The sequence below is a fragment of the Callospermophilus lateralis genome, chromosome 9, assembly GCF_048772815.1.
Source record: "Callospermophilus lateralis isolate mCalLat2 chromosome 9, mCalLat2.hap1, whole genome shotgun sequence".
NCBI classification, from domain to species: Eukaryota; Metazoa; Chordata; class Mammalia; order Rodentia; family Sciuridae; genus Callospermophilus; species Callospermophilus lateralis.
In genome coordinates, this window is record NC_135313.1 from 44,289,011 (window position 1) to 44,302,937 (window position 13,927).

The following is a 13,927-nucleotide window of genomic DNA, read 5'->3' on the forward strand; positions in this document are numbered from 1 at the left end:
AATAACCTTGCAGAAAAGCACATCAAAACATGAGTCCTCTTTTCCTCTTGGTTTTGATGCTTCTGATAGCATTGTGAATATACAGCCAATATTTTGTTTTTTAACTGTGTACCACGTTGTAAAAGTCTTCTGATAATGACATAACATACTAGAAAGAGCATCCTTCTTATAAAATAGCTTACAAACCGTGTATATGTAGTATTGTGCTTTGAAATGATTTTCATTTGCCAAATATCTCTCATAATAGAACAAATATATGAAGCGAAATATTCCATAAAGCACTGAGAAAAATGTTTTACTGGTTTTGTTGATAAGTATAATTGATAAATACAAATTGTATAGGTATGTACTTGGGTTAACATGGCTATCCTAACCGTAAGTAATTTTCATTTAGTTCTGCATTATCATTTGAGTATATTTATATTCCAAATGATATCTTTCAAAAATTGATTATGAATATACATTTAAATTTTATTTTTTCACAGTCCAAAGTTAATACTGTGAGATTAATTTAGCAAACCATTATGTCAGGTTCATTCCACTGCTACAATTTTCCTATGTACATATATAAAAACAACACATTGAATCCCACCATCATGTACATCCATAAGAATGGAATTCTAACTAGATAAGATATATTCCATACTTGTATAATCATATCAAAACGGATTCTATTGTTGTACATAACTAAAAAGAACCAATAAATTAAAAAAACACAAAAATAAAACAAAAGTCTGATTATAAAAAAAATTAGCGAGCCATTATTTAGATTCCCTCCTTCCATTTCCATTTGAGAAATGTTGAGTGGAGGTTCTTCTAAAGATGTAGTGCTAAGCATTGGAAATGCCATGAGGAACAAGGTACTCCTGGTCCACAACTATATGGTGTTTATTATCTAGTGGAGGACATAAGAAAATAAAGTGAAAATAATTTAGATCATTCTAATTGTAAGAAACCAATGAGTAGCTAAAATTCCAAAATTTCAGATTACTAACCTCCTTTTTTTTTTCTTTTTACTTTAGATGAATTTCTTTATGAAGAGTCCTGCACTCAAAATGGCCATATATACTTAAACAAGGACATTTGGAAGCCTGCTCCTTGTGAGATCTGTGTCTGTGACAGAGGACATATTCTCTGTGAAAAGATAGAGTGTGATGAAAATCTCCCTTGTGCTGATGCTGTGATTCCCCCTGGGGAGTGCTGTGCTTACTGTCCAGTGGTATCTGGAGGTGGAAACCCCAATTTTGGTAAGAATGCTCAGGGCCAGCTGAGAATCCATTCCATGAGTCATCTTTCTAGTTTCAATGTTCTTTGCTCTCAGGGTTCAACAATCCAAGAGAATAAAGTAATTTATACAGTGGCCTCTGGGGGTTATGATTTTTCTTGCCTACCTGCTTACCTTCATATTATGTAGAATCAGACAGTAATTTGCTGTGTTTGTAAATATGCAGAGGAATTCTTTTGCTGAATTTTGAGTGATTATGTCCAAATTAAGAATTCCTTGTACCTCTTAAGATGGACATTTGTTACCATATCCACAGTGTTTTTTTTTTCTTTTTTTTTTTTCTTTTGGAGGTGGGAATTGAAGCCCTTTTAAAATATTTTATTTAGAGACAGGGTCTTGCTAAGTTGCTTAGGGCCTTGCTAAATTGCTGAGGTTGGCTTTAATTCATGATCCTCCTGCCTCAGCCTCCCAAGAGGCTGGGATTACCAAGAGCATTGTGCCAGTGCACTCGGCAAGTGTTTGGTTTTCTGCAAAATCCTTTAGTGCCCAAGAAGAGATCTAAAAAAACACATTTATCTTCCTAGGTACCTGTGCTTCTATAGGACATAGAATAATTATTCCTAACATAATTTAGATGTTTGTTCAAGGTACATTATTACTATTGAATGATAATAAATTTTTGCCAGAGTACTTCTGTTTTATTGATTCGTAAATGAACCTGCTTTTTTATGTTGCTAAAAGAATGGAATGGATTTCTAAAAGAAAAGAACAATATAAATTGCTGATTTTAAAAACATTTTTGAAGAAAAAGTATATGTGTTTAGCAGATTGTATGTATTTGATTAAGAATACATATGTTAAGGAGATTTGCACATAAGGAAAATAAGTTCATATTTGTCTTTTCATGAACTAGGTAAGATTGATTTTACATTTACCTCTTCTCCTCTTGGTTATCATTCAATCGTAACAATGTACCTTGAACAAATACCTAAATTCAGTTTTTAGCACTGTGATAAAATAAATCATAGGAAGAATTTTTAAAAAGAGACATATTTGGGCTACCTGAAGCATATACAGTCTTCAAACAAGCCCAGAAATGAAGTAAACCTGTGGGATAAGTGATAAGTCCCCCTTTACTAGTGAGGGTGATGGTGGGAAACATCAGAAGTCAGCACAACATACAACTTCCTAAGAATAGCTGGTCTGGAAAAGTGTAATGAGTTTTAAGATAAATGATGAAAAACTCCTGCAAACCGTTTTATATAAATAAACTATGAGTAAAAAGGAAATTGAGTTCAGTTAAATCTATGAGAACAAGAACACACTGGTAAATGTGATACCATAGACAAGCTGAAGAATATACTTTACTTATAAAGAAATTCTAGATATAAATAAATAAAATATCAATGATATTTTCCCTGGCTATATCTTCAGACTCAGTGTGTTTTAAAAGTAGAACAAGAGGGGCTCGGGATGTAGCTTAGCAGAAGAACACTTTCTTAGAATATGTGAGGCCTTGGGTTTGATCCCCAACACTCAAATTAAAAAAATGAAAAAAAAAACATAAACATAGGACAGGAAGATAACTAACAATTTTTAGCAATGGTCCTTCAATATGACAACATTCAAAAATTTCTTATAATCAAATAATTGTAAATTGAAAATGTACTGAGCTATCATATTTTAAATATCAGATTAACCCAAATCAGTATGTTTGCTTGCACACTACATAATGCCTGTGAGAAAATATGTGCACTGATTGTGGGAGTACAAAGTAGTCAACCTGTATAAAAGGAATATTGGCAATATATCTAATTATAAAGGCTTATACTCTGGGACTCAAAAGGGCATTAGGGAGTTTATCCTACAAATATACTTACATGTAGCCATGTATATAACCATTATTTGTTATAGCATTATTTATAATAGAATGACTGTCTATCCAAGCTTGCCTGTGAAAACCCCAGATTGTACCAACCTTCCTGGCATAGTAAATAGTAAATAATAACTCTCACCTTCACACTTCAAACTGTCCTAGTTAAGTAATAAATTAGCAAAAGACTAGAAACAACACACATATCCAACATGACATATCAAGGAAATGTCAGTTTAGTAGATTCTATTATGTTTATACAATGGAACCCTGAAATATTTTTGATAAAAAACAACAAGGAAACAATTTATTTATCTGCAAAATTCTCTAATATTTAAATAGCTATGAGATATACAGACAAGTGAAAGACAGTATTGAAAAATAGGAAGAAGAAATTTTTATATATGTGAGAAGAAACTTGAAAACAATATGTTAAAAAAAGTGACTTCTAATGGAGGGCAAAAGAGAAATAGAGAAGAGATGATGGAACAGAAGGTTTTTCATTGTGTAACTGGACACTTTTAATACATGTTTGTGTTTAAAACATGAATGAAAAACTTTATTAATTAAATAGGCTGAAAACAATAGAGAACATTGATTATAAATAATTCCTAATAACTTTATAAGGAATTTTCTAATTCAATTAACTTTAAATGTCATATAAATGATGTGAAGAATATCAACATCATGTCAGAAAGAGGATGCATTATTTTGCTTTTGATGGAAATACTGATTCATAACAACTTTTGAGTTCTGCTTACTGGTATTAGGACAATTTGTTTACATTAAATTCTGAGTGCACAAAAATCCTATTAAATATTTAGCATGTTCTCAATGATTGTTTCTCCACAAAATAATGTGTTTATTCTTTTCTTTTTATAGGCAGAGGAAGAAAGGTGAGTTTTACTCTGCATGTTTCTTTTTTTATAAGCAGAATTCTTTCTACTACTGTCCACATAGAATTGTGCTCTGAAATGGGTGAAAACCTTTTGTAAAGTACAAAAAAACATGCAAATTCATTGTGAAAAATAAATGAGTACAGTCCAGCTACTATGCTTATAGGCTACAAATGATTCTGTTATAGTTAGTTTTTGTTCTTATATCTGTTTCTGCCAGAAAGTTGTGAACTCCACAGGCACTGAGAACGTGTTTTATCAAGCTTTGTACTTCTTGTACTTATCACTATTCTTAGTGCATGTTTTACACACATGAGAAGCCCAATACACATTTGATGGAAGAGAGGAAGGAAGAACAGGAGGACGAGAGAAAGGAAGGAATAAAGAATGTTAGTTCTACTTTGGTGGAGTTGTGGCTCCTTTTTCATGGTTTGAAAAGTTGAGAAGCTGAAAAATTTGAGAAGTTTGAAAAAATTTGAGAAGTTGAAAAAAAATGTTTAAGAAGATGAAAAATTTACCAAAATACATAGCTTACTCTCTTCTGCCTTCGCTGCCTTCTAATCCTGGAGAGGGGCTTCATGGTCATGAAGACCAAGGTGGGAGACACTCATGACCCTCGAACAGCGGACCAGCATGGCCACTGGTCATTAGGACACAATCTCATCAAGTTCCTTTCCCCTTGTCTCTGCTCTCAGCTCCCTAGTTTTCTTAAAAAGTTGTGGTATTTGCTTCAGTCTTATCCAAATATGATTGCCCCAGAGATCAAGAATGTAGAAATGAGCAATGACTCTAATTTTCATGGCAGATATAAGACAGATGACAAGCTGATTTACATCTTATTTACTTTTGCACAGAATGGAACTTAAAGTGCTTTATCAGATAATCAGGTAAAATAATGCTATAGCTTCATGACAAATGAGAATGATGTTGTCTGGGGCATAGGCCAGACAACTTGGCACTTTTTAGTTCAGAGAGAAATATCATAAAAGTATATTGCAAGTAAAGTAAATCCAAGTAAAGTTATTTTTATTTGAATATTTATCATAGAAGAGAGAATACTTATACTTACTCTATTTTATATATGACAGCTAGAATAAATTGAAACTTAAAAGATTGATATGGGATTTAAGCAAACTAAATAGATAGATGAAAGATAGATGGAAAGATAAAGGACACGTTGATAGATTGATCTATGAAATAGCAAAAAGAAAATAATAACAAAGTAAGAACTGCCTGTAATTACTAACTGTTTGGTTAGAAATTACCCAACTTACTGAGAGGCATCTGGTAGGCTGTGTCATCCACACCCTTCTCTAAAAGCAGTGTGGGACAGCTGGGTGAAGGATATGCTCAAAGTAGCTGTCATTCACGATACTCACAATATGTGCTACTATTTGGCTTGCCTGATTTCATTTATCAGGTGTGATCAGAAACAGCAAAGCTGAGCAATGCTATAAAAATTCAGTGTGTTCTTGGTTTATGTCCATATTGATTTTTACTTATGATTCTTATTCACTCATTCAAGTTAATCCCAATTACTGAGCCTTTAAAATATCTTTTTATGAGGCAAATAATACAGATGATGTAACAGTGGGAAGAAAAATACCGTTTCTGCCTCTGTGGTGAAGACATCCTATGACAATTATGAAATATATCTACATGTTATTAGTTGATCAGTAAATATAATTCTCATCTGAAATCTAAGTAAACTTTTTGTTTCTCAGTGAATCTGAAAATTAAATTCTGTAAAACTTTAGACAAATCCTCATTTCAAATAAAATAATGCATTCAAAACCCATATTAATAAAGACAGTGAAAATTAATATTTATATCTTGTGGCTTATATCCAAAACAGGAAGTTCATGCAATCATTGGGAAGTTTATTATCAAAAATTGGTAATTGAGAACTTAATATTATTATGGAACAATGGAATGCTTATATAATATATCAAAAAGCCTACTGTTTACTTAAAACATATATCAGAGAATTTCATAACCTAAATACAAAGCAAGAGTAAAATCTGTAATTTGCTTGTGGGTTTCTTAGAATGGAAATTTTACCACGATCTTCTCAGGCTATTCCACTTCTCTCACTTTGGCGAAATCATTTTTTTTCCCCTCTTTGTAGTTGTTTTTCTAGACTTATTCCAGAAGGAACATTTTTTTTCAATATTGTTCTTATGAAGTTCTTCATTCAGTGAATACAAATTATATGTACCCTTTCTAAGCAAACCAAAATGATTCATCATTTCAAAGAAATCTCTTGCTATATATATGGAATGCCAGGATGTTAACAGTCATTATCTCCTGGGTATTGAGGAAGATAGTTTTTACTATATATTTTCTCTACTTTCAAAAATTCCCTTTTATGAACACATATAAATTTTAATTAAACAAAAGAATAACATGTGAAAGGAAGAAATTAAACACACTAGAGCTCATTCACTACATTTTGGATGTGTAATTGTTTAATTCATATGCATGCACTCTCCCCAATTATTTCATAGAGAACTTCTATGTGCCAGACTGAAAATTTAGAATAAACTAAGACAAAATACTGGCCTTCAGGAGAATAAAATTTCTTTTTTTTGTGGGGAGTGGGTTATGGGAGATTGAACTCATGGGCATTCGACCACTGAGCCACATCTTCATCCCTATTGTGTATTTTATTTAGAGACAGGCTCTCACTGAGTTGCTTAGTACCTTGCTTTTGCTGAGGATGACTTTGAACCTGTGATCCTCCTGCCTCAGTCTCCTGAGCCCCTGGGATTATAGGTGTGCTTCACTGTGCCCAGCTATAAAATCTCTTTGAAGACAACTCCTGAAATAAATAATATGACTTAATATGTGATAAAATTGAATATAAAGGTATAACTCATCCAATATTATTCAACCTGTATGTCTGATATCATGCAATATGTGTACAAATTTTGAAATTCTGAAGTTCTAGGAATCAAAAGAAATTCCATCTCTGTTATTTTTGCTACCTCTGTTCTGAGAGCAAATAAACTGACTTGACTTTATGTAGTTCAAGTTATGATAGTCCCATGTTATTTTTATTTTCTTATTTGATTGATGTTTCCATAACTGCACTTTTGCACTTTTATTTTTATCAAGTTAGCACACTTTTTCTCTTGCTATTTTTAATATTTTTCCATGAGTTCTACAAAAGGAAAGCAAGTGGCTCAGGAGTAGCATCTCACAAGTTACTGGAAACCATACATATGTTATACACTAAGAGACTGAAATTCAAGTATACCAACATTTCTGTATTTTCCTGTGTATCTTTAACTTTTGGGTAGTTTGTTCAATCGTCCTTTTTTTTTTAACATTTTTCATCACAGTTATTTCTTGCTCTCATTGATTCTTTGGATTTGATCCTGGTAAAAACTGAAGGGAACCAATTTTATATCTTTCAAACATGTTGTATTAATTTTTTTCATGTCCTTCAGATGAGTAGTAATTATTTTCATGAATAATGTCTGACTAAGTACCTGAAATATAGATTGTTCATTTTCTTTTCTCATGTCATGTTTTACATTTCTTAGAAATCCAGAATGTTCGTATGGCTTATTCTGATATTACATACTCATACACAATAAGACATTATAGTGTACTGACTGAAATTTTTCTCCCCACTTCTTAGGGTCAAAAAGGAGAACCAGGGTTAGTGCCTGTTGTAAGTATACGTATATACATTGTTTTCAAATATAACTATAATATAGTTGTATATAATTTATTCCTCTCAAAAAAGGAAATTGTTTTATAACTAAACTTTTAGTATTACACAAGCAAGCCAAAAGAGATGAATTAGTGCAATATTTAATGATCCGTATTTACCTTTTATAATCCTATGACAAAAGGTACAAAAATATAGTTTTGTACAATTCAGTATATTGCATGAAGATAGATATACATTGATAGTTAATATTAGTATTACTATAATAGTTTAATATTATTATTACTATAGTTCCACACTTTGGGAAATATGTGATGTTTTGATCCTGATTGAAATCCCATTTTATGTAATAATTCTTACCACTTCTTTACTTATTGATGATCAAAAAATATATTATCAAGTAGAATAAAAGTTCTTCAGTCACCATTCTTACTAATTTTAAAGGTGTTATAATCTGTCAGGACACAAAATTATACACATTGATTTATTTGGCAGTGTTTGCATTTTTGCTTTTCTTTTAGATCTGCTAATTTCTCACAAAGATTGCCTAAAAATAATCATTTAAATCATTTTTGCACTTATGTGTATTTACTATCTTTGGTTCTGAACGTTCTACAAATGTTTATTTAAGATGCATTTAAGGAAACTTAAGTGTTGAGAAGGTAAGTAATCATTCAAAGTCAGTCCAGGTAGTAAGGAGTTGTGTCAGGATTTGAATGCAGCACTCTTGGGTCTGGCACTGGTACTCTTAATCACTATAGCAGTACTGCCTCCCGATATTGGAATTTAAATGAGATAATATCTCAACTGATAAAGCTAGGAGGAAATGGTATCAATTGATAGCATCAAGTTGTTTAAATAAAATTCATGGTGCTTTTGCCCTTTTTTAGTTATTCCTGTTTGTGACTATTGACTTTTCTGAATCTTGGTATAAAATTTATAGATTTTCTTGTTTATTGTTTAGGTAACAGGCATACGAGGTCGTCCTGGGCCTGCAGTAAGTAGTTTCCTTCTGTATTTATGATACTATTGTGCTTTCCGAGATACTGAAAATCTTTGTTAACATTCAAATTATTTTTAAAAGGTAAATGTGACAGATCTTGTTATACTCATCACCTCAAACAGTATTTTTAGTAATCATTAAGCTTCTGTGTCCCACAAGCTCTCATCACATATAGAAGGAATCAAGCTACAAATAATCATCATCTTTTGATGTAACAATGACAATATCCTGGTGAACAACAGTACTCTTAAATGTCTTTACTGTGCAGATGATCCTCAATGTAAAAGGGATTATGTCTCAATAAATGCATAATGCATATGTAGAAAATATCATAAATTGAAAATGCACTTAATACATTGGCCTACTGAACACCCCAGCTTGCTGTGGGATATATGATGCTCCTCTTGTGATCATGTTGCTGACTGTTGCTGTCCAGGATCATCAGAGGGTATCATACCATACAGCACCAAGAAAAGATCAAAAGTATCTTTTCATCAAGATACTGGAAATCTTTACAGATATAATATCCATGTGTAAAAAAATGATATTTGGTTTCTTGAAATGATTTGCCTTGAGCCATCTTCAAGTTTAGGCATTCCTTCTCAGTGAGGAATGATACATAGGATATAAATTAATTACAAAATTGTTGAAGTTGATGTCTTCTCATGTGTTAGTGTTGCTTGTTGGTTATGTGAAAGACAAAACAATCAACTATTACGTTATTAATTTTAGATTGACCTTGTTCATCAAAACCAGATCATACATGTCTATTGTTGAACCATGATCAGAGTGGACTACTTTTACTTACTTAAATCATATATTAATATTGCTGCAGAATTTGACTAATTATATATCAAAATAACATTTTTATTTTGCATTCAAGACTATTTCTGTTTTGTTTAGAGTTAACTAGGTGGATAACACCCCCCACATATATTTTAAGTTAAATGTTAGTACATCTTTAACATACCTTCTGTAGTAGAGGATAGGAAAGGTAGCAGAATACAACAGTTACTAATATGGCATTATGTAAAAATGTGGATGTGTAATCAATGTGATTCTGCAATCTGTATTTGGGGTAAAAATGGGAGTTCATAACCCACTTGAATCTAATGTATGAAATATGATATGTCAAGAGCTATGTAACGTTTTGAACAACCAATAAAAAAAAAAGAAAAAAAAACATACCTTCTGTAATTCTTCAGAAGCTTTTGCTTCTAGACATACTGTTGAATTGGCCATGGTGGCATGCACTTATAATTTTGGATACTTTGTAGGCTGAGGCAGGAGGATAGTTGGTTCAATGCAGGCATTTGGGACCAGACTGGGCATCATAGCAAGACCCTGTCTCTCTCACAAAAAAATAGAAATACAAATTAAAAATTTTAAAATTATATATACAGACACATGTATATATATTATATGTATATATGTGCATATATATACACATATGTATATATATGTGTGTGTGTATATACACATATATATGTGTGTGTATATATAAATAAATATGAAAACAAGAACAAACAATGCCATTTGGTGAACTGGGTAAATGTGGAATCTAATCTTCATAAATCTATTAAAATTATCCTTCAAAGAGAAATTAAAACCCCTGGCAATTTCATTTCCCTGAAACAAAAACAATCAACCAAAAAAAAAAAAAAAAAACCAAAACAACCTATTTTAAGATATCAGTACAATAAGACCACTTTTGAAATACAATAGTCATTTATTATTTTAAGGGAGAGATGACAGCAATTATGATATGGAAAATTAGAAGTAGGTCTTAAATAAACAATGGAAATGATATAATATTTAAAGTTAAGTGAAAGAATGATGTCAATGTATATAAAATAGTCGCAGGTTAACTGGCTGTTCTTTGTTTTGCTTCCTTCAGCAACTTGAACAGTGATGAACAATTTTGAGTATAACATACCATTTTGGATTTATATACTCATGTAGATAATTGATAATTTTTCTAAATCTGAACTGTAACTTTCTGTGCCCAGAATTTAATGGCAAAAGCTTTACCTGGTAGATGATAGCAAAAATGATTTTTAAAAATTTGTAATTACCAATCAAGCTAATGTATTTAGCTGATTGAGCTCCCTGGTGCTATAATATGGTATTAATTCTTTAAAGACCTTCAACTTCACAGCTAAGATAAACAGTCTTTCTATGTATACAGAATTTCTATAGGTGCATGACTTTGTTCGCCAGTCTTCAACTCCCCCTGAGTTAAAAATGTGAGGTTTCCATTTTCCAATCTCATTTAAAAAGTCTTTAAGACAAATACATTCAAAGATAAATGTGTACATACCTGATCATCATTTCTGTTTCAGGGACCTCCAGGATCCCAAGGTCCAAGAGGAGAGCGAGGCCCCAAAGGAAGACCTGTAAGTTGACAAGGAGCTCCCTTTTTGTAAAGTGTTCTAAGCAGGCCCCTCTATGCCATGATCCCTGAGGGTGGCAAGGGCACTGTTCTGCTACATGCATTAAAAATTGCAAAAAGCTCAGGTCATGAAGTGATTGCGTAGCTCTCTTAATTCAGAAGAAATTATTATGTATTAATTGCTTTTTATCTTATTAAATAATCCGAATGATATTTTTATGTCCTTTGGGATGTCAAATTAAAATAAATAAAATTTAAGGAAACATCGTTAAACATATCATGTTGTTTTCAGAAGTTGTCAGTCATGAATGAACAATGCTAATAACTTACTGTCAAGATAAAACATCCAAATTCTGTGATCTATAGCTGCTGTAAGAATAATGAAACTGGACAGAGGAGGAGAATTAGGAAAGAATAAAATGCACCTTCAAGTGGTTGCACATTGCTTCCCAGGTAGCACTTTGCATTTTTAATTGAGTAACTGCTACAGGCATATCAAGGAATAATTTTAAAAATCAACAGTTCTATTACCAGAAAATGGGGATACCTTTTAAATTAAAATAATTACTTCTATACCATTGAGATAAAACGTGGGAGTATTTTATATTATTAGATTTTTCTCTCATTAGCAATCTGTACAGAATATTTACTATTCTAAGTCTTAGGAGTACAATTCTTTCTCTTTCTTATATGTTACCCCAAATATATAATGTCTTTCACAAATTGAATAACTGGATTAATTTATGTATTGCTGTTATTATCCCACATTTCCATCAGAAAAAAAAATAGGTTGCTTAATTTTTTCTCTGATGGTGTCTACTAGAACTTAACTCTCAATGTGTTTCTATTCATTTAAATATGTATTTACCTGTTTCTAAATGGGAGGAAATAAGCAAGGAAGCAACAGACAACTTTGAATATATGAATGAGGACAAAATTTGTATTGTGTCTCTGGGTACTTTTGCTGCTGGCTTCATTTTGTTACTGTTTTATGGTTCTACACGTGTCCAAGTGCAGGTGGAAGTTGCTCTGAGAATAGTGGTCAGACTTCCAAAATTCCTTGTTAGTATCCAATGGGTCTACTCCTCAACCTTCTTGTTTTTCTTCTCTTTCCTCCCTAGTATATGATGTAGTTCATTTCTTTTCTTAATTAGGCCTGAGATAGTCAATGCTAATTGGGTATGAGTGTGTGTGCGCATGTGCATTTGTGTGTGTGTGTGTGTGTGTGTGTGTTGTGTATGAGTTTGTGAGTGGGAAAAGAGTGGAAAGTAGTTATTTAGGAGAAAGCAAGATAATCTTGACAGATACTCAAGCATGGCATCTCTTCCTCTTTGAATTCTAGCAGGTAATGTTTTGATGGCAAGGGTTTAATCATTGGTTGTCTTTAAAACTAAAAAAAAAAAAAAAAATTTAGTTTGTGACTTTTGCTGATATCCCCAGTATAAATACTCTTACTACTCTGACTGATTTCCAGCTACCAGCATATTGCAAAATACCCATAGGCAGAGTGTTTTGCTTCAGTTTTTAAATCTTCTAGGAACTGATTAACTGGTCTGAAGTTATCACTGTGACAATATAGAGTGGTATTAGCATCATAATACCCCAATTTTTAAAAATAGTACTGGGGATACAGCAGGACTCTTTTACTGAGCTACATTCCCAGCCCTTTAATTGCTGATGAGGATGTTGGGGGAAACACTTTTACATTGTCAGTGGGAATGCAAATTAGTATAACCACTTTGGAAAGCAGTAAAGTGATTCCTTAAAGGACTAGGAATGGATCCACCATATGACCCAACTATTCCACTCCTTAGTATTTAGCTGAAAGATCTAAAATTAGCATATTATAGCAATACCTGCACTGTTTATAGCAGTGCAAGTCACAATAGCCAAATTATAGAACCAGCCTAAGCACCCAACAACAGATGAATGGATAAGCAAAAGTATAGTATATATACAGTATGGAGTAATTTTACTCAGTCATAAAAGAATGGAATGTCATTTGTGGGAAAGTGGATGGAACTGGAGAACACCACTCAGACTCAGAAAATCAAGGGTTGAATGTTTGCTCCCACATGAAAAAGCTAGAGAGAAAAAGAGGGGAAAAAAGAAGAAAACCTCATGAAAATCGAGGGGAGACTAATAGAGTTAAGGAAGGGGATGTAGACGGAAGGAAGAGGGGAGGGTGTGGGGAAGCACTGGAGACTGACATCTACCAAATTATCTTAGGTCTATGTATACATATTCTGTGATGAACTATAAATTATAATGCGCTAAGTATGGCAATCACAATAACAGAAGAGAGATCAATTGAGTTGAGCAAGTGAATAGGGGGAGGGAGGAATAGAGAGAAAGGGAAGGTACTAGGTAATGAGAGAAATCAAACTATGTGCACATACAAATATGACACAATGAATTCCACTATTGTTTATAGTTATAATGCACCAATAAACAAGAATAGTTAGTTAAAAGGAAAAAAAAAGAATCGTGAATTCCATTTTTCTCCTCCTACTTCCATTATCATCAAACAGTTTAGAAGGCTTAAGATGTGCAGCACGGTTTCTCAACACTATTTATATTTTGGGCCAGGTAACTCCTTATTCATTGCAGGATATTTTGCAGCTTTACCCACTGGATACCAGTAGCAACCCCCAAATCCCATCAAAATGTAACAATAAAAAGTCTTTTGATGTTGCCAAATCCAGGCAAAATTGCTCTGGGTTGAGAACTACTGGTATAGAGACACTCAGATGAAGCCTTTAGCACTAACCAACCATCAGCATGACTGTCTCTCATCACAAGCCCTTAGTTTGAAGTATACTGTCTAGGTCAGTTCACATTGAAAAACTAGTAACAAAC

General features: G+C 32.6%; 1 protein-coding gene across 1 annotated transcript in view; it reads left to right on the forward strand.

Moving 5' to 3' along the window:
• Positions 1-13,927, forward strand: part of Col5a2 (collagen type V alpha 2 chain) — a 134,533-nt gene that overhangs the window by 62,722 nt on the left and 57,884 nt on the right. Inside the window, exons 2-6 of the mRNA XM_076865572.2 lie at positions 1,023-1,247; positions 3,981-3,994; positions 7,641-7,673; positions 8,638-8,670; positions 11,019-11,072. Coding sequence (XP_076721687.1) covers positions 1,023-1,247; positions 3,981-3,994; positions 7,641-7,673; positions 8,638-8,670; positions 11,019-11,072 — 359 coding nt within the window. The remainder of the gene's footprint in view (positions 1-1,022; positions 1,248-3,980; positions 3,995-7,640; positions 7,674-8,637; positions 8,671-11,018; positions 11,073-13,927) is intronic.